The following is a 17,770-nucleotide window of genomic DNA, read 5'->3' as shown; positions in this document are numbered from 1 at the left end:
ACTTGAAAGAGCTGCTGATGCCTTCTGGAAAATAGAGAGGAACATTTACCTCAGAAACAGTTCTCTCTTAGTTTCTCTTTCCTTTCATGCCTTTCTCCTAAAGACATTTTTGTAAAAAAACACCAAGATCTTTCCAACATAGGCATCTCTCTTGCTCCTTATTCCCACATGTGAACATTGTGAATCTTTTTTTTTGTGATGGCATCATCATCTCTTAGACAACTGATTGTGATGCTACAAACAGGATTATGACATGAGACAGGGACAGGAACATCAGAGGCTGCTGAGCTCCTAAAAGACAAAGGTCCCAGAGGACATACAGAAAAGCTGGTGTTCAGGGAGAATTGTTTCTGAATAAAATGTTTTCTATGAGGCATTGATATCTCTGTAGCTTTGGCTTATGGGGCCTGGTGATTGAAGTGTTAGGAAAAACAACAGTAAGAGTGTGTATTCTGCATCCCTCGCTGTTTCTGATTGGCTTGGCATTGGGCACCAGAAAAAGAGCTATCATTAGGGGGAAAGGGACTACTGAGATATTCAGGCTTGAGTATTAACCATAAACTGGGATATCCTGAATTGAACTTGTTCCCTGTACTTTGGAGATGGGCTCCAAGTGTGCAGAACTAGTCTCTGAGGGCTGCTTCCTCAGGCAGCATTTGTCATGAGCAGATGTAATTGTGTCATAATGTAGCATCTAGTAACGTTCACTCTGGGGTCAGAGGTTTGAACGTGATTGGTGGTTGGCTTTCTGCTAGGTCCATTGGCTTTCACTTACCCAGTATCTTTAGCAGTATAGTGCCTAGATATAGTGAGCTAGATTCTTGGCTGTTGTAAATTGACATAACTTCACTGAATTCAATGGAGCTGCATGAATGTATATCAGCTGAGAATCTGGCCCAGCATGACTGGCACCCTGTAAATACCTTAGTTGGAACAGCAGAGCATCCTTACCCCCATTCCCAACCCAAGTTCACTTTCCTGACAGTCTTTTACCCTAAGCCAGTGGCTCCCAAACTTGTTCCGCCGCTTGTGCAGGGAAAGCCCCTGGTGGGCCGGGCCGGTTTGTTTACCTGCCGCGTCCGCAGGTTCGGCCAATCGCGGCTCCCAATGGCCACGGTTCACTGCTCCAGGCCAATGGGAGCTGCTGGAAGCGGCGGCCAGTACGTCCCTCGGCCCGCGCCGTTTCCCGCGACTCCCATTGGCCTGGGACGGCAAACAGCGGCCACTGGGAGCCACGATCGGCCGAACCTGCAGATGTGGCAGGTAAACAAACTGGCCTGGCCCGCCAGAGGCTTTCCTTGCACAAGCAGCGGAACAAGTTTGGGAACCACTGCCCTAAGCCCATGTGTCTAATAGGAATCAACAGCCAGGGTGTCCATAACAGCCTGGTGAATAAATAAGTGATTAGTTGCTGCGTGTTTGGGGAGAAGAACTCAACCTGTAAAGGATAGTAGGAAAGAACCAGCAAAATAACATATTCTGCTATTCAGATGCATGTGTGACTCCCATTACTGATGATGGGAATTATGCAGGTTTATTGACAAGAGTTTAGACCCCAGCCTTGAGGTGGGGGATCCTGGGATTTGGATTAAACAATAAAGAACCCTGGAAAAACTGTATGTGACTGCAAAGGATATAGGGGGTCTGTGCTAAGAATGGCCATGCTGTACCTTATACTCCCACCCCTCCTACTGCAGCTGTGGTGCCGCTAACCTCAGCCCTGCTTCTGACATCTTATACTGTGTCTTGGGACTGTAACTTTGATCTCTACAACCAGCTAAGCAGACTGGTTTTTGTCCTCTGTAAGTACTGGTTCAGTTGGTCAGCAAAGGTGTCGTAAAGGACAGGCAGGGAGATTAAAGAACCACTTTCCAAGCGGTTCCAAGCGCCATGTTAAGTAAATGCAGGAGCAAACGTCTCCCCCTATTCCCTGTGCCATGTCACAATGGAGTATTTTCCTGGGTGCATTGTTCAAACTGACTTGTCTAGTGTTCCATTGCTCATTGATTGGGTTTTTAATAAATGTGTAATTCCCCCCCACACCCATCCTAAATCCTCACACTCCCTATGTTCCCATCACCATTGGCAATAATTATCTCCATTGGCTGGCAGTCTCAGCAAGGAGTCCAGCAAGGCAGTCCTGGGCATGTCAGTGGAGAGTAATTAGAAGCTCCTGCTGCTACCAGCAATGCACAGGAGATAAAATGAGCTTGACTGCAGGCTGTGGCCAGGGATTGAAGGTTGTGTCCTCCTTGCTCTCAGAGAGCCTGGGGCCGGGGTGTAAAGACCATACACGAAGGCCATTTATTTACTAAAATACAGGCACGCTTTTGTCCATGGCTTCCACCATGGATGGACCCAAACCTACTGTTATGGAGGTGTTCTCTGGCAGAGAGGGACACAAAGCCTCTGCAAAAGCTCTCACACACTAATGTTCTCTGCTCCAGGGCACTGAATAACAAAGCAAAGTGTGTATGTGTGTGGGGGAGAAACAGAAGGAGCCTCAAGCCAGACAGCCCCATGGCTGTGAGAAATTAAGAGGCCCCCGTGTGACTGAAGAGGAGATAAAGATGCTAGGCTGCTTTAGCAAGTCTGGCCACCCTGCTCTGCTCCTTTCTTCCCTTTCCTCTTCAGAGGGTGTTTTACAGAATGTGGCTGCAATTTTACCTTCAGTTCTCAGGCCATTAACTCAAGAGCAGCCTCTGAGACCTCACAGCCTCTCTTCACTTGCAAAGTTAGCCTGGGATGGTCCATCATAATGCAGCATTGAGTACCTCATGGACTAGGTTGGTAGATGAATGGAAAAGAACCCTCTCTGAACCCCCTCCAATGAGATCTAATCATCTCAACCTGTCTGAAAGGAGAAAGAGAGGTGTATGTGTGTGACAGGGACAGGAGGTGGTGCAGCTTGGAAGAAGGATGGGAAGTGAGGAGTTGACAACTGATTCCTCTCAGGCCATCTAGATGGGTATCTCCTCCGGGAATAGATGGATGGAGTGGGTGGCTGAGCAGTTTTCCAGCTGTATAGCTGGATCTCCCTTGGGGAAGTGAGAGAGACAAGGTGGGTGAGGTAATATCTTTTATTGGACCAACTTCTGTTGGTGAGAGAGACAAGTGTTCCAGCTACACAGAGCTCCTCTTGGAAAGCTTGTCACTTTCACCGACAGAAGTCGGTCCAATTAAAAATATTACCTCTCCCTGCCTTGTCTCTCTTATCCTGGGACCAACCCGTCTACAACAACAGTGCAAACACCTGGGGCATTGAGGCACGCAGGCCTATCCAGGGCCCCTGTTCTATCAGGATAGGTGGGCTTATCCTGAGGGGGTGGAGCACTTGGAGCTGCTCCCTCAGTCTCTATAGCTATATACCTCTCCAATCTCTATAGCTATATACCTCTCCAGCTTTGTACGTGGTTATTGTAAACCTCAATTCATTGCAAAAGTAGCAAGCCCTCCTCCCTGCTGCTGAACCTGGGTGTGCCCTGAGGCTGGAAGCTCTCTTTCCCCCTCTCCTCGCTACCTTCCCTCTAGGCAAGTTTCCAGGACACCCCTCTTTGTAGGACATGAATATTCACCAATATCCGGCTCTCCAGCCCTTCACCAGGGCCTGGATTTAATCAGAATGGCTGAGGAGTCTGTGATTAAATGGTTCCCCGGGGTGTTAGTGCCTCCAGTCGGCTTTGGGCTTGCTTTGTTTTTTTGGAGGATCATTCCCTGGACCATCTGCTTCCCCTTAATGTGGCAGGGACAGGGAGGCCAGGCAAAGGCCTGAGCTCCGCAAGGGCAATGCTGTCAGTGGGATGCATTGTGTTGTGCAGACAGTGAATACTGAACAGCCCACATGGGGTCACTTGGACTCGCAGCCCCCTTGTGTAAAGCAGGGGCTGGGTGGTATGTTACAATGAACAGATCTTCATGCTGGTGCAAACAGGGGATGCATTGTCAAGGCCTGGTGGAGTCTCTATCGCAGCTTTGTGCTTCAGAAGCACCATCCATGGTCTGGATTCTGGTATCGCTTGTCGTCAGAGGTGAGATGAGTTTGCCAGTCTCAGCGTCATCCCTAGTCTGCAGCACTAATATGGCATAAGTCCATTTTGTGAGGACAGGGGGAAATAGAGGATCCTCCAGAAATTTGGTCTCAGGCACATTCCATTTGTGGGGAAGTGCCCCTCGGAATGACCCTCCCAGCACTTGGGTGAGAAGGGCTGATTCTACACAGTCAGCCCGGGGGGGGGGGGAGAGTGCACAGGGTTGGGATCCAAACTGTCACATTATCGGGATCCCCTTCATCGGGTCTGAGTTCCCCTCAGGAGACATCAGGGCTGCTTCTTCATCTCCCAGGTCTCCAGAGACGAGGGAAGTCCTGAGATGAGTCCAACACTGGCTGCCCCACTAGCTCAGTTATCGTATCTGTAGCACTGGAAACACGCAGGGCACTTCACACTGGGTCAGCTATGCTAAGCCGAAAAGTAGGAGCAGCTGCTGGGCAGCCGCGCTGCAGCACGTGGGAAATTCCCTGTTTCATCACAGCTTCTGGGACCCACTGGGTCGATCAATCTGAGGTATTGATGAGCTGTTGACAGTCCTGCTGTCTAATGCTGGATAGACGCTTCATCCCTCCCCCCGGCACATCAGCCACAGGGAGAGAGCTCACCACTCCCTGAGCACATGGGCATTATTTAAGAGGCAATGAAGGCTTGAGGGGGGTGCAGAGATGTGTGGGTGTCAGGTGTAGAGGGACGGAAGGGGGCCCAGGCAGCATACTTGGGGCTTGGGCAGAAGCTCCTTGTTTTTCCCTCCTTGTTCTCTTTCTGCCTGGCAGTGTTGATGCGGCTACAGTGACTTTTGTTGCCTCTCCCTTCCCATGTCTCTCTGCCTCCTACTCACCATAGCCTGAAGGCAGCAGTTCAGGGCTCAAATACAAGGCAGTGGGGATGAGGGGCATATCCCAAGTCTAGCCAGCAGCATCTGAATGGGGATGGAAAGCTTGTTTCCTTCATCCACAGGCTTCTCTAGACAGGTGCTAATTGTGCTTTCCAGTCTCAGGGCAGATGAGGCCAAAGCCAAGTACGCACCCAGCCCCCTGCCTCCAGTCCAGCATGTCGCCTTCTCACTGCTGCCAGGCATTCTCCTGTCCAACCCAGAACTCAGACCCATGTCAACTAAGCTCTAACAGCTATAAATCAGGCACATGCCCCCTGCCTATTGATTGGCACTGAACACCCTGTGAGCATAGTGAAGGGAGCTCCTCTGTCTATGGGTGGGAGCCATCTGGGATGGAACCAACCAAACACACAGATTGTACTTGCAATTACTGGAAAAGAAAATGGGCAAGGAAAGAGGAGGCAGTGGGCTTGCAGTGCAGAGTCTCAAATCCCCTCCCTTCCTCCAGACAGGGGGCTGCAATGCAAGGTCTTAACAACCCCCCTGCCTCACGTGGACAAAGAGGCTGCCATGCTGGGATCCCAGCCCCTCCTGATTCTGACAAGGGTACTATAGGGGATTTCAAAATCAGTGCTAGAGCAACAACCTCCCTGAAAAGCTGATTAACGAAGCGGAGTAAAAAGGGCCAAAGGGCTACTGTTTATTTGGAGACCTTCATACCTAGGACTTGTAAAAAATCTCATTTAACATTTCCCCTCTGCCTGGCACCATGCAGCCCCACGTACCTGCGACAAAGTGCTAGGAACCTAGAACCCAGGGTACGGCTCTACCGCAAAATAACCCTGCAGCAGCAAGCCCTGGAGCCCAGGTCAACTGACTTAGGCTCGTGCTACAGGGCTAAAAACAGCAGCATAGACATTCCCAGTTGGGCGGGGACCCAGGCTCTGAGACCCTCCCCCTTGCCAGATTCCAGAGCCCGGGCTCTAGCATAAGCAGGAATGCCTACATGAGCCTTAGAAGCCTGAGTTAGTTGCCCTGGGCTCTGAGACTCACGGCTGCAGGGTGTTTTTTGCAGTGTAGATGTCCCCTAAGGTACAGTACTAGCTACTTCCCTCAGGGAATGGATTTAATTGGGGGGGCTGGGTGCTCAATGACTTAATTAGGCAGCAGGCTGATGAGCTAATGAGAGCAATCAGCCTGTCAGCTGAGAACAGTTAAAGCACAGGAAGGAAGGGTAAGGGAATGCAGCAGGGTGTGATCTTTCCCTCGCTCTCTCCCCAGGGTGGACTGAGAGGAAGTGTACTTCCAATTGTATGTTGTTGCACAGGGCTGTACTGGTGGAGGGGACCCAGGGAATAGCACTGGTATCTATAAACTCAAAAGCATGCAGCCTGTTTGTGGTGGTCCAAAGGATGGAGAAGGCAGCCTGTTAGAGTGCCTCGCCGCCTCACTACCCCATAAATGGCACCACCACCTCTGGGGTGGGGAGAAGCAGTCAACATCCAGCACCTGCAGGGAAGAGATATGGGGCAAATTTCAGTTCTTATGAAAGTTCCCAGGGATCTGTCTTGTCCACATAGGATGAATGGGAGCTCAGCTTTTAGGGTCTGGTATGAAAAAACTCACTCACTGTAGAGTGGGTGGTGCTCAGTTTGACCCAGATGAGAGGAAGAGCTGGCATTTGGGTGTTTCATAGCCCTTAGCCATCCCTCTAACTTCTGAGGTCTGGATTTCCAAGCTAGACTGATGGTCCTGCGGACTGAAGGCCTCTCTCCTACAGAGCAAAGCAGCAGTTGGGGAAGCTTCCCACCCACCACCTTCTGCCAACAGAGAGATCCCCTGTAGCAATCAAAACGGTGTTTATGCTCCATGGCCTAGCCAGTCCTTGATTTCTCTGATAGATGTGGGCTTTGTGACACAGGCCCCAAATTCATCTCACGCGGGGGCCACCAAACAGTTCTCCAATTTTGACAACTTCTTGTCACCGCATTCTTGTCTGGGATTCTAAGTACACCCAACAATCAGGAGGAGAGCACACATTCAGGACACCCAAATGGATGGCTCTTGGTTAGATCATGTTGCTTCTCTCCCTGAGACCTAAGCAGGTAAAAAGCATCCTATTGGTACTGGTTGGAGCCAGAGTTGTTTTCTGGCCTACACCAGCCTGTGTTAACCTCTATTCATACTGTTTCAGAGTAGCAGCCGTGTTAGTCTGTATCCGCAAAAAGAACAGGAGTACTTGTGGCACCTTAGAGACTAACAGATTTATTAGAGCATATGCATCTGAAGAAGTGGGCTGTAGTCCACGAAAGCTTATGCTCTAATAAATCTGTTAGTCTCTAAGGTGCCACAAGTACTCCTGTTCTTTATTCATACTGTGTAGATGGCGATGGTTCCCTCCATTATCCCCACCGCCACCTCCTCTGCCTCTAAGTCGGACAGAGTCAGCAGTGGGGGCTTCACAAGGAGAACTCGGGTGAGATTTTCTGCCTCACTTCCACATGAAACGTAAGGAGTTGGATTTAAAATGAAAAGCAAGCCCCCAAGCCATCCACCAGGAGATTAGCTCCTGGGTGATTGCTATGGTGCCTCTCCTTCCTGTCCCCCCTCTTTCTCAGCCCTGTTTGAATCTTATCTCCAGAGCTCCAGTGCCGGTGTTTGTGAGGGAGGCTTCCACCGGAATTTTCAGGGTTGCAGAAAAGCAGTCACCTTTTAGAGAGAGAAAAGGGAGAAATTTCAATCTTTTAAATCCTCCCAAGCGCTGAACTTCAAACGGGGCTGAGGAAATCAAAGGGCTGGCGTCTCGGCACAGCAGCCCTGGAGAGAGTGAAACAATACAGCCAAGTTGCACAGGCAGCTCAGAGGCAGAGTGGGCCTGGTGGGGGCTGGAGGACTGTTGCAGTGAAATGGGGAGCTTAGCACTTAAATACGTTGGCCCTTCATCTCCTGAGGCCAAGCTTCCAGTTAGAGCTCAGGAGGGTTTGCAGCTCCCAGTGCTGCCAACAAACCTACAACCTCAACCTCCGACATGGCCATTTGTGACAGATTGTGCTGGGCTCTGTGATTTGGAGCCTTTACCAGGGATTAGACTGAGTCCCCCAAACTCATTTCACTTGTGAGCACAGTAAGATCTGAATGCAGCTGTCTGTTGGAGTGTCATCCCTCTTGCGCATCCCAGCAACAATGCCCACTGCTTGTATGTAATGCATTGAAGCCCAGGTTATGTCAGCGCCGCCGGAGATAGTGAATGCAATTATCTCCCATTCGGCAGGGCTGGCAGCACAGACATGGAGCAAGGGGCTGATAATATCCTCCTGCTGTGCTGTCCCTAGGATACAGGCTCTCCCTTTCACAACGCCATGACATCAACAATGTGGGGGGAGACCAGAAGGACTTTTGGGTCCCCCCAGACCTTCCACTGAGAACACAATGATGCTTCTCTGCGCAGCAGCATGTGAAGGGTGGGACAGAGATTATTAATATGAGTTAAAAAGCTCTGTGCACTTACACTAGTAATTAAGGCAGCTCCCCCCCTTGGAAATGGTAGGAGCCATTCTGACTGTTGCGCGAGGGCCGCATCTCGCCTTTGGTGTGGTGTCCTGCTAATGGAGCGGTCACACTGGCTGAGGATCCGGAGGTGCTTTGTTATAGCAGAGAGGAGCAGGCAGCATGGGTTATAGATAGGCAGAGTAGCTGAGAACTCATCTTTCAGTTTTCAGCTGCAGGAAACAATATGAAAGGTGTATAAATAAAAGCACAAAGAGAGCGGAGATGTATGGGCCAGAGCGTAATGACTTGACTTCTTATTCTCCGGAAGCTCTTTTGCTGGAGAGAGCCATTCCATCACAATCACGTTGTCCTGGGGCTGCTGCTGTCACAGGCACTACTATTGGGCTAGGAAGGAGCCCGCAGGGAAAAGGTAGAGCCCCCTCACCTCCAGGCCCTGCCACAGCTCTAGGGGCAGTGACAGAGCAGGAAGCTGTGTGCAGAGAAACTGAGTCCTGTGTCTCTAGCAGGTTGGTTGTGCAGGAGAAAGTCTCGGCATCACAGCTGTGTGATTGTGTGTGGTGAGGGGAGCTGAGGTTGTTGTACTGGCCCACAATCCTTTGGGGGGCACAAACTAATGATGCTGCAAATAGCAGCATCCCCTGGGAATCGGGCGTATCCTGGAAAAAGCAGGGCGGGTGGTTGCACCAGTCTGGGAAACAGGATGCTGTGAGTTCAGCTTGAATGCATCGGTGCACTGTAGAAGATAGGGCCGGGTGGCGCAGTGAGGCCTGGCAGCATTGGGTTGATGGGCAGGTCTAGGAGGCTGCTGTTTGTGTGAGCTCAGGCAGATCATCATGCCAGCAACACTGAAACCTCCAAGGAGAGGTCAGTCACTGATGCATAGGCTATGCCTTCTCAGCACAGCTGGGGGATTGATAAGGATGTCATTTCTTGGGGGGAGGGCATTCCAGCAGGACCACTCAAATACCTCCCATAGCCCTGAGTCCATTTGCATCAGTTCTGGAATGGTTCTGTGTCCCCCTTTATCTGGGCTCTAGCATTTGCTAGGCACTGATATGCAAACACCCTCTACAAATGGTAACTCTGGGAAGAGGGACCTTCAGAGGAATGTCCTGAGAGACCTTCGGCTTCTCGAGTTCAGGGTCTTGGCCTGCGGGTGCCCATTGCTGATTTAACTCCTCTGAAGGGTCGAAAGGCACTATCAGAACATTCCCCCCCCCCCCAGTTGCTGTAGGGGCTCTCCAGGGCATGGAGGGGAGGTTAAGAAAAAGGACTGACAGTGCGTTGGCCTCCCCAGTGCTGCAGGGGCTCCCTGGTGGGACACCAAGGGGTGAGTGGGAGGAGGGGAGGCAGTTGCAGAAGGTGGGGTTCCAACCCAGACCATGTAAGTTATCCTAGTCACAGTGGCACAGCCCCATAAATCCACTCACATCTCTTTGCTTTTCCTGCCGAGATGAATGTTTCCTTTGAACCCTAAGCTATGTCATAAATCAGAGCGCCCCTCCCTTGTGTGTGCTGAGTCCCAAGCCGCAAGATATTCCTTGAACTTGGCACAAAAATGTTAACAATAGCGTGGATTAAAGACGCCCTGTGTTCCTGTGAAAGGGAATGTGCGAGGCCATTTCTGGGGGATCCATTTTCCTGTCAGACGCCAGGCCCAATCTTTCTGCAGCAGACAAGGGAAGAGTAATGCCCCTTCCAGGAAACCGATCAAGGCTCTTTCAAGTGGTGCTTTGCAGAGATGATCGCACTGGCTCAGGAAGGGGAGAGGGAGGAAATCGGAGGGAAGGACACTGGTTCTGTAGCCTGCAGGCCTTTTGTGTCTTTACAGAGGACCAGCTCCATCCGTTTACCAGCACTTTTAAGGGGTTAGCACTTTTAAGGGGTATTGGGGTCCGAGTCAAGGTGGCCGAGCTTGGTCTCAGGTGCAAGTCACCTCCCCTGGTCCAGCAAGTTGCTGCTTTGGTATGAGTTGCTGCAGCCGTCCTAAACACTGAGGCTGGTGTGAATATTGGCTCACAATACTGGTGCCTGCCAGTCTTGTGGCTGAAGAAGGTTTGTTTTTAAATCCGGAGTTTCCCAGAATCTGTGTTGTGTGCAGTGCTGAAGCTGATACCTGCATGCAACTTGTCGCCGCCCATAGGAGAAGTTCACACAACAGCCACCCAGGGAGTAGACAAGTGAGGACTAGCACCTTGTACATGTGAAGGATAAGTGCCAAATGACACCAGGGCAGCTGTCTAGTAAGTCTGAAGACGGATTGTTCCATTAGATGGTGAATTGAAAGTTTTCTTATGATTATTATAAAACATTCCTATAGCACTGTAAATTTCCCCACGCCTTCACAAAGCATCAGCAGAGCACGTGCCCTGCCCTGAAGAGCTCCCTGGCTCACGAAGAGAAAAATGCACAAGGGGCAGGAAGGTGTGGGGATTTCTCATGAAGAGAAGAAGGGTCAGATTCATCCCCGGTGTAACTCAGCTAACGTCACTAATGTGTGGGGCCTGAAGGAAGCAGGGGTTGCAGGAAGAAGCGTCTTCCAGGAAAAGATTTGAAGGAGGAAAGGGAGGGGCCCCTTGGTGGCTGAGATGTGTGAGTGGGATGGACTTGTGATCAAATGGGGCATTGGAATATTTCCTGACAAAGCCACTAATTTGCTGTCAGTTAGTATTAAAAAAATTAAATCACTGCGTAGCCATGTCTACACTAGGGAGCTTAAGGGCACAGCTGTACCGATGCAGCGGTGTCACTGTAAGATCACTCATGTAGCTGCTCCGTGCCGACAGGAGAGAGCTGTCTCATCGACATCATTAAATCACCCCCCCAACAAGCAGCGGTAGCTATGTCGGAGGGGAGAGCATTTCTGTCGGTGTCACTTATGTCACTCAGAGGGGTGGTTTTTTACACCCCTGAGCAATAGAAATTATACTGACAAAAGTGCTAGTGTAGACATAACAGAAACCTACTTTTCCCCTAGTTAGATCAGGGAAGGTTAAGAACAGGCCTACCAGGGACCAGCAGGCTTCATACAGGGTAGGGTAGTTAGCAGGATGGAAAACTATGGCCCAGCGCACTCCTGACGAATAAAGAACCCATGGCATTTTTGCAAGATTCAGTGTGTTAGTCTCATTGTCTTGGCAAAACCCCAACTGGGTAATTATAGTCTTCCATTCTATGGCTAAACCCTAACTTGGCTCTATCTACCTACCTTCCTACTCATCACTGCAGTATCTAAGTTCTAAGCACTTCCTGTGCTAAACTCTTGCGTAATGTTGCTGGGAAGTGCTGCTGCACTCCACCCAAAGCGAGATGCGTTTTAGTGGGAGGGAAAGTGGAGTGATGCGGAGTCTAAAGTCGGGGGAAGCTCTATGTTGGCTGCCAGCAGCACCCTGGCCACCAGGGGGAAGGGGCCGCCAGCTCGGAATGCCCAGGGTGTGGAAAGTGATCCCTACACGAATTGAATTCTGTGAAATATTTGACGCTTTGAAATGCCCTGAAGAAACCAGTTAATAACAATGGTGTAGTAACAGTATTAGACCCAGGAGTCTGCCTTGTGGCCTTATGTTTTCCTATCTGCACTGCCATGCGGGCAGGCCTCGGGGGCAGTCTCTCACTGCCAGGGAGACTCGATGCCATCCCTGCTGGCCTTTGAAGGGAGTCCCACACAGGACCGGCTCCAGGGTTTTTGCCGTCCAAAGCGGCGGGAAAAAAAAAAGCCGCGATGGCAATTGCGATCGGCGGCACTCCGGCGGCAGCTCCACCGCGCCACTTTCTTCTTCGGCGGGAATTCGGGGCAGGTGCTTCCCTCCGAGAGGGACCCGCCGCCGAATTGCCACCGAACAACCCGACGTGCCGCCCCTTCCCCTTGGCCGCCCCAAGCACCTGCTTGCTGGGCTGGTGCCTGGAGCCAGCCCTGGTCCCACACAGCCTATTGCCTTGATTGCACGTCGCTCCCTGAGATCTGCGTTTGGAGGAAGGGTCGCTCTCCACTCTCATTCCAGAGGAGGCAGGCTTGCCCCCCTGAGCATTTGGTGAGCTGAGGACTCTGAATCTGAAGTCGTGGGGATGCTGAGTGTTAGCTGCTAGTAGCCTGCGCTCCAGAGGGAAGGGGCAGTCACCTCAGCATGCTCCAGGGATGTTCACGGAACAGGATCCCAGGGGCTGGAGTTTGTTTGCAAGGAAGATAAAGATAAAAGAGAATAAAACAATTCAAGTTGAAGGAGGAAGGAAGAGCAGAATGAAATGGGGAGCAGATGGGGAGGAGGAAGGAAGCAGTGAGACAGGCATAGAGCCTTTGAGACCCAGGAGAAGAGAGGAAGGGGATGGAGAGGGAAGGGGAGAAGGCAGAGGGAAGGGGGGAGGGAAAAGCAGAAAGAATTAATTGACAGAATACTAGTAGCCAAAACACATTGAAACCCTGTTATCTGCTCTTAGCTCCCGCCACCCCAGTGCTCACTTACTCCTCAGCCCCTCCCTCCCCCAGCTGGGCCCATGGCTAGCCAGCACTATTGCTTGCTCATTTTCATGAGCACCCAATTTGCTCCCAAGTGTGCAAAGACCCAAATCAAACAGAGCTTAGTGGCAGACTCTGCCCAGGTCCAGTGTGTGCTGAGCACAGCAGGCATGCGCTCTGGTGCACACCCTGTCATGCTGGTTATATATACAGGACTCATGTAGTGTGTGATTCCATGTGTTAAGTGGTGGCACAGACTCATGCGCCAGAATCTCAGCTATCATTTTAAAAAAAATCTAGCCCTCATGGTAGCAAGGGAAGCCTTCCAAAAGTGACCTGAATGTAATCAATGCAGGACTGTCTGCCTGAGTCTGCAGAGTGCCTGAAACAATAACTCTGTAGTGGAACTGCCCTCTGACGCTCAGTGGAGAATTAATTCTCAAACATAATGATGACAGTTTAAATGGCACCATTGCTGACTATTTCACTGTCAATCATTTCAAAAGTAACATCCTTAGGCCACAACCCAAGCTGCCTTTTTCAACTGCCAGAGACTCAGCTTCCCTCTGACAGCTTCTGTGGTGGTTGTGGTGTGTTGTTAATACACCGGTCGGTGGCACGCTGAGAACTGTACATGCAGAGGTAGTGTAATGAACGGGATTCAATATCCAGTGAAATACCAGTGTGGGAAGGGCTGTACTAAGTGGGTTATTCACACTGAACACACTGATACACTGAATAGTGGAGGGTATCAAAAATTGTTGCAGAGACTTCTCTCTGGGTGCTGAAGTAGCCACAGAAATTAGGCCTGGCCATGGGGTTTAGGCCAAGCTTGAAGTGGGATCTGTGGAGCTCTGGTTACTCATGGATAGGGCCCTACCAAATTGATGGTCCATTTGGTCCATGTCTTGATCATGGGATTTTAAAAATCATAAATTTCATGATTTCAGCTATTTAAATCTGAAATTTCACGGTGTTGGAATTGTAGGGGTCCTGACCCAAAAAGGAGTTGGGGGTGGGGGGGTTGCAGTACTGCTACCGGCAGCGGCGCTGCCTTGAGAGCTGGGCAGCTGGAGAATGTCAGCTGCTGGCCGGGACCCCAGGTCTGAAGGCAGAGCCACGACCAGCAGCAGCACAGAAGTAAGGATGGCATGGTGTGGTATTGCCACCCTTACGTCTGCACTGCTGCCTTCAGAGCTCTGCCCTCAGTCAGCAGCCACCCCTCTCCAACTGCCCAGCTCTGAAGGTAGCAGCGCAGAAGTAAGGGTGGCATGGTATGGTATTGCCATCCTTGCGTCTGCACTGCTACTGGCGGGGTACTGCCTTCAGAGCTGGGCACCTGGCCAACAGTCGCCGCCCTCTGGCTGCCCAGCTCTGAAGGCAGCGCAGAAGTAAGGGTGGCAATACCACGACCCCCCTAAAATAACTTTGTGATCCCCCTGCGGACTTCCTTTTGGGTCAGGACCCCCAATTTGAGAAACGCTGGTCTCCCCCCTTGAAATCTATATAGTATAGGGTAAAAGCACACAAAAGACCAGATTTCATGGGGAAGACCAGATTTCACGGTTCGTGACACATTTTTCATGACCGTGAATTTGGTAGGTACCCTACTCAGAGCTCTATCCCACTCATGCCCTCATCTTCCAGTCAAACAGCTGCCGTGCTTTAATGTTTTCCTCATCTCTTCTGCAGACGGGATCCACAGCGTGACAGCCCAGTGCGTCCTGCGTGTCATCGTCATCACAGAGGACATGCTGGCCAACAGCATCACTGTGCGGCTGGAGAACATGTGGCAGGAACGCTTCCTCTCGCCGCTGCTCACCAGCTTCCTGGAGGGCGTGGCCACTGTGTTGGCCACACCCAAGGAGGATGTCTTCATCTTCAACATCCAGAACGACACGGATGTGGGGGGCTCGGTGCTGAACGTCAGCTTCTCAGCGCTGGCTCCCCGCGGCGGCCACTTCTTCAGCTCGGAGGAGCTTCAGGAGCAGCTGTACATGAAGCGCATGACTCTGACCTCCGTCTCCATGCTGGAGGTGCTGCCCTTCGATGACAACGTCTGCCTGCGGGAGCCATGCCAGAACTACATGAAGTGCATCTCCGTGCTCAAGTTCGACAGCTCGGCCCCCTTCATCGCCTCCCCGTCCACCCTCTTCCGGCCCATCCACCCCATCACAGGCCTGCGCTGCCGCTGCCCCCAGGGCTTCACCGGGGACTACTGTGAAACCGAGATCAACCTGTGCTACTCCAATCCCTGCCATAATGGGGGCATCTGCACCCGCAGGGAGGGTGGCTACACCTGCATCTGCCACCAGCACTTCACAGGTAAGGGCCTGATCCCCGCTGAGGGGGAGGGGCACATTGTGTTGTGAGCATGGCTCTACCAGGCCTGGCCATCAGTGGGGAAGACGGTCTCTGCTATCCCAGGATAAAGAGACCTGCTTTCTGACGTGTCTTTGCCACACACCTTTCCAGCAGTAATAATCCTGGGTCTTCGCTCTGTAAAGGCGCCAGAACAGGGCGGGTTGGTTACGGCTTTTGTATCCGAAACGACCCATTGCAGCAGCGTGTCAGAGTCTCGTTGGGAATGGCTCACTAGAACCACAGGGGCAAACGCTGACTTGGTCAGCTTAACCCTTCATCCTTCCAGAATGGGGACCCTGTGGGTCTGTCAGACCCTGTCTGCCTGGATGGACAATAGAGTCTAGAGTATGGGAGACCGCCTCCCATACTGGGCAAAGCGTGGCACTGGGCTGAGCAACTCTGTCTGCCAGGCTGCTACCCTCTCACCCCACAGAAGTCCCTGTGTTTCCATGGTGCTGTATGAAACAGGGTAAAGGAGAGTGGTATTAACATGGCCCTGAGCAGTCTCCTGGTTTCCTCCCATCCCCCTCGCTCCTGAGGAATCAGCTGCTAATGCTGCAGACTTAGTGGATTCTGCTGCTTTGAGTTTGTAAAAATGTCACCTGGCTTGTGTTTGCTGGTTTAACCAGGACGGGAGGCACTAGGTACAAAATGCCATGGCCCTATGCCTGGCACCGGGCCTGACAAGGGAATCAATGCCATGGGAGCTCCCGGCTCTATGGAGCAGTTTGTAACAAGGCTGAAACCCTTTGACTAAAGCGAAATGCCTAGTCCTAGCCCGGTATGTCGGGAAGTGGGGATTTTGGGGTTACCCCATGGAGAAGGGACTCTCTCCTCTTCACGCAATCGCTTTCTCAGAACAACAGTTTCCCAGGGGCTGGGGAATGTGCATGGGGTGGGGAGGAAAGAGGCAGTTGTTTCTGCTCATCCTCCCATTTGCTCATGGCTGCAATGCCACAGATGTTCCAGGCTGGCAGACATGACGCTCAGGTGCCTCCCACACATGGAATCCACCCTCAGCTCGGCAGTGGCTGGAGCTTTCCATCCTCCGCGGCCTCTTGTCCCTGACAAGTCAGAAAGTTTCATTTCACTCGGGGAAATCAGACAGCTCCTCTGAGCCACTGCTGCAGAGTGCACTGAGGGAGCAGTAGGGAGACTCCTGATGGAGGCTCCAGCCTCTGACGGTCACACAGATCTATCGCTCAGCTTCCGACGCGTCTCCCCAGCCAGTCAGTTTATCAGCATCTGGCAGAGCCACTCTGTGCAATTACGTCTCCTCCCCCAGCAGGTGGGAGGGCAGGGAGGGAGCCACTCTTAGGAGGGGGAGTCAGGCTGGCTGGTGTATGGCATATTCAACCGGGGGAAATGCGGAGACCGAGCATCACTCCAGAACTGCCAGCACCCCCGCTGGTTGGGAAGGAATGGAGAGGTTGGGTCGCGCCGTCCATCAGGGAAGGAGATTCTAATAAGGGTGTAGAGGCTGCTAGGCTGAACCGTGAATCTGTACCCCAGTCCCAGCCCCCGGGAGCATGAGGAACAGCTCGCACTGCAGGAGTGTGACCAGGACTGAGGAGCATTGGCAGAGCTGTGTGGGGCTGGGCCAAGCCTGGAAGAGTCGAGGTGCTGCAGGTCAGGAGTGAGGGGCATTGCAGACCTGTGATGGGCTGGGCCAGGCCTGGAAGAGTCGAGATGCTGCAGGTCAGGAGTGAGGGGCATTGCAGAGCTGTGATGGGCTGGGCCAGGCCTGGAAGAGTCGAGATGCTGCAGGTCAGGAGTGAGGGGCATTGCAGAGCTGTGATGGGCTGGGCCAGGCCTGGAAGAGTCGAGATGCTGCAGGTCAGGAGTGAGGGGCATTGCAGAGCTGTGTGGGGCTGGGCCAGGCCTGGAAGAGTCGAGGTGCTGCAGGTCAGGAGTGAGGGGCATTGCAGAGCTGTGATGGGCTGGGCCAGGCCTGGAAGAGTCGAGGTGCTGCAGGTCAGAAGTGAGGGGCATTGCAGAGCTGCATGGGGATACTAGGACTTCAATAGATGGGGGTGCTCTTGGTCAGGACTGAGGGACATGGGGAGGAATGCAAGGACTGGACTGGCAGAGGCATTGGCCTCCTAAACTAGCCCTGTGCTTGCTGCATGGAGAAGTGGGAAGGGAGCCTGTGGCTGCTGGTGGAATGAGGATCTCATTTGCTGGCTCCCAGGTCTGTGGCTCCCCTCAGCTGGGAAGAATTGCTGTGGGGGATGGGGGGTAGCAGATGGCAGGGTTGTGAGCAGCTCCTGTGTTGGTGGTTACTGGTGAGATAAGCAAAGTCAATAGTAATTAACCCCCAGCATTTAAAGTGTGAACAGACATTAGCAGAGAGGTTAATGAGCTCATTTCCCTGTCACTTCCCACCCCCCACAAGCAGCCAGGCAGGTAACAGGACCTAGTGCTGGGTAGTTCCCTGCTGGGCTCTGGAAGCCCCAAGGAGACAAAATCGGAAGAGGCACCTTCCCACCCCAGGTTCTCTCTGTCTGTCTAAGTGCTTCAATAGCCCTCATCACCTCGTTTCCCAATCCCTATCTCCCA

The 17,770-nt window shown here is 52.1% G+C and overlaps 1 protein-coding gene across 2 annotated transcripts in view; it reads left to right on the top strand.

Moving 5' to 3' along the window:
• Positions 1-17,770, top strand: part of CELSR3 (cadherin EGF LAG seven-pass G-type receptor 3) — a 72,293-nt gene that overhangs the window by 8,512 nt on the left and 46,011 nt on the right. For both annotated transcript variants that reach the window (XM_042849808.2, XM_005288370.5), the window contains exon 2: positions 14,540-15,172. In XM_042849808.2, the coding sequence (XP_042705742.2) occupies positions 14,540-15,172 (633 nt within the window). The remainder of the gene's footprint in view (positions 1-14,539; positions 15,173-17,770) is intronic.

This window comes from Chrysemys picta, chromosome 7 (assembly GCF_011386835.1).
Source record: "Chrysemys picta bellii isolate R12L10 chromosome 7, ASM1138683v2, whole genome shotgun sequence".
Classification (NCBI taxonomy): Eukaryota; Metazoa; Chordata; order Testudines; family Emydidae; genus Chrysemys; species Chrysemys picta.
This window is presented reverse-complemented; position numbering and strand designations above follow the sequence as displayed.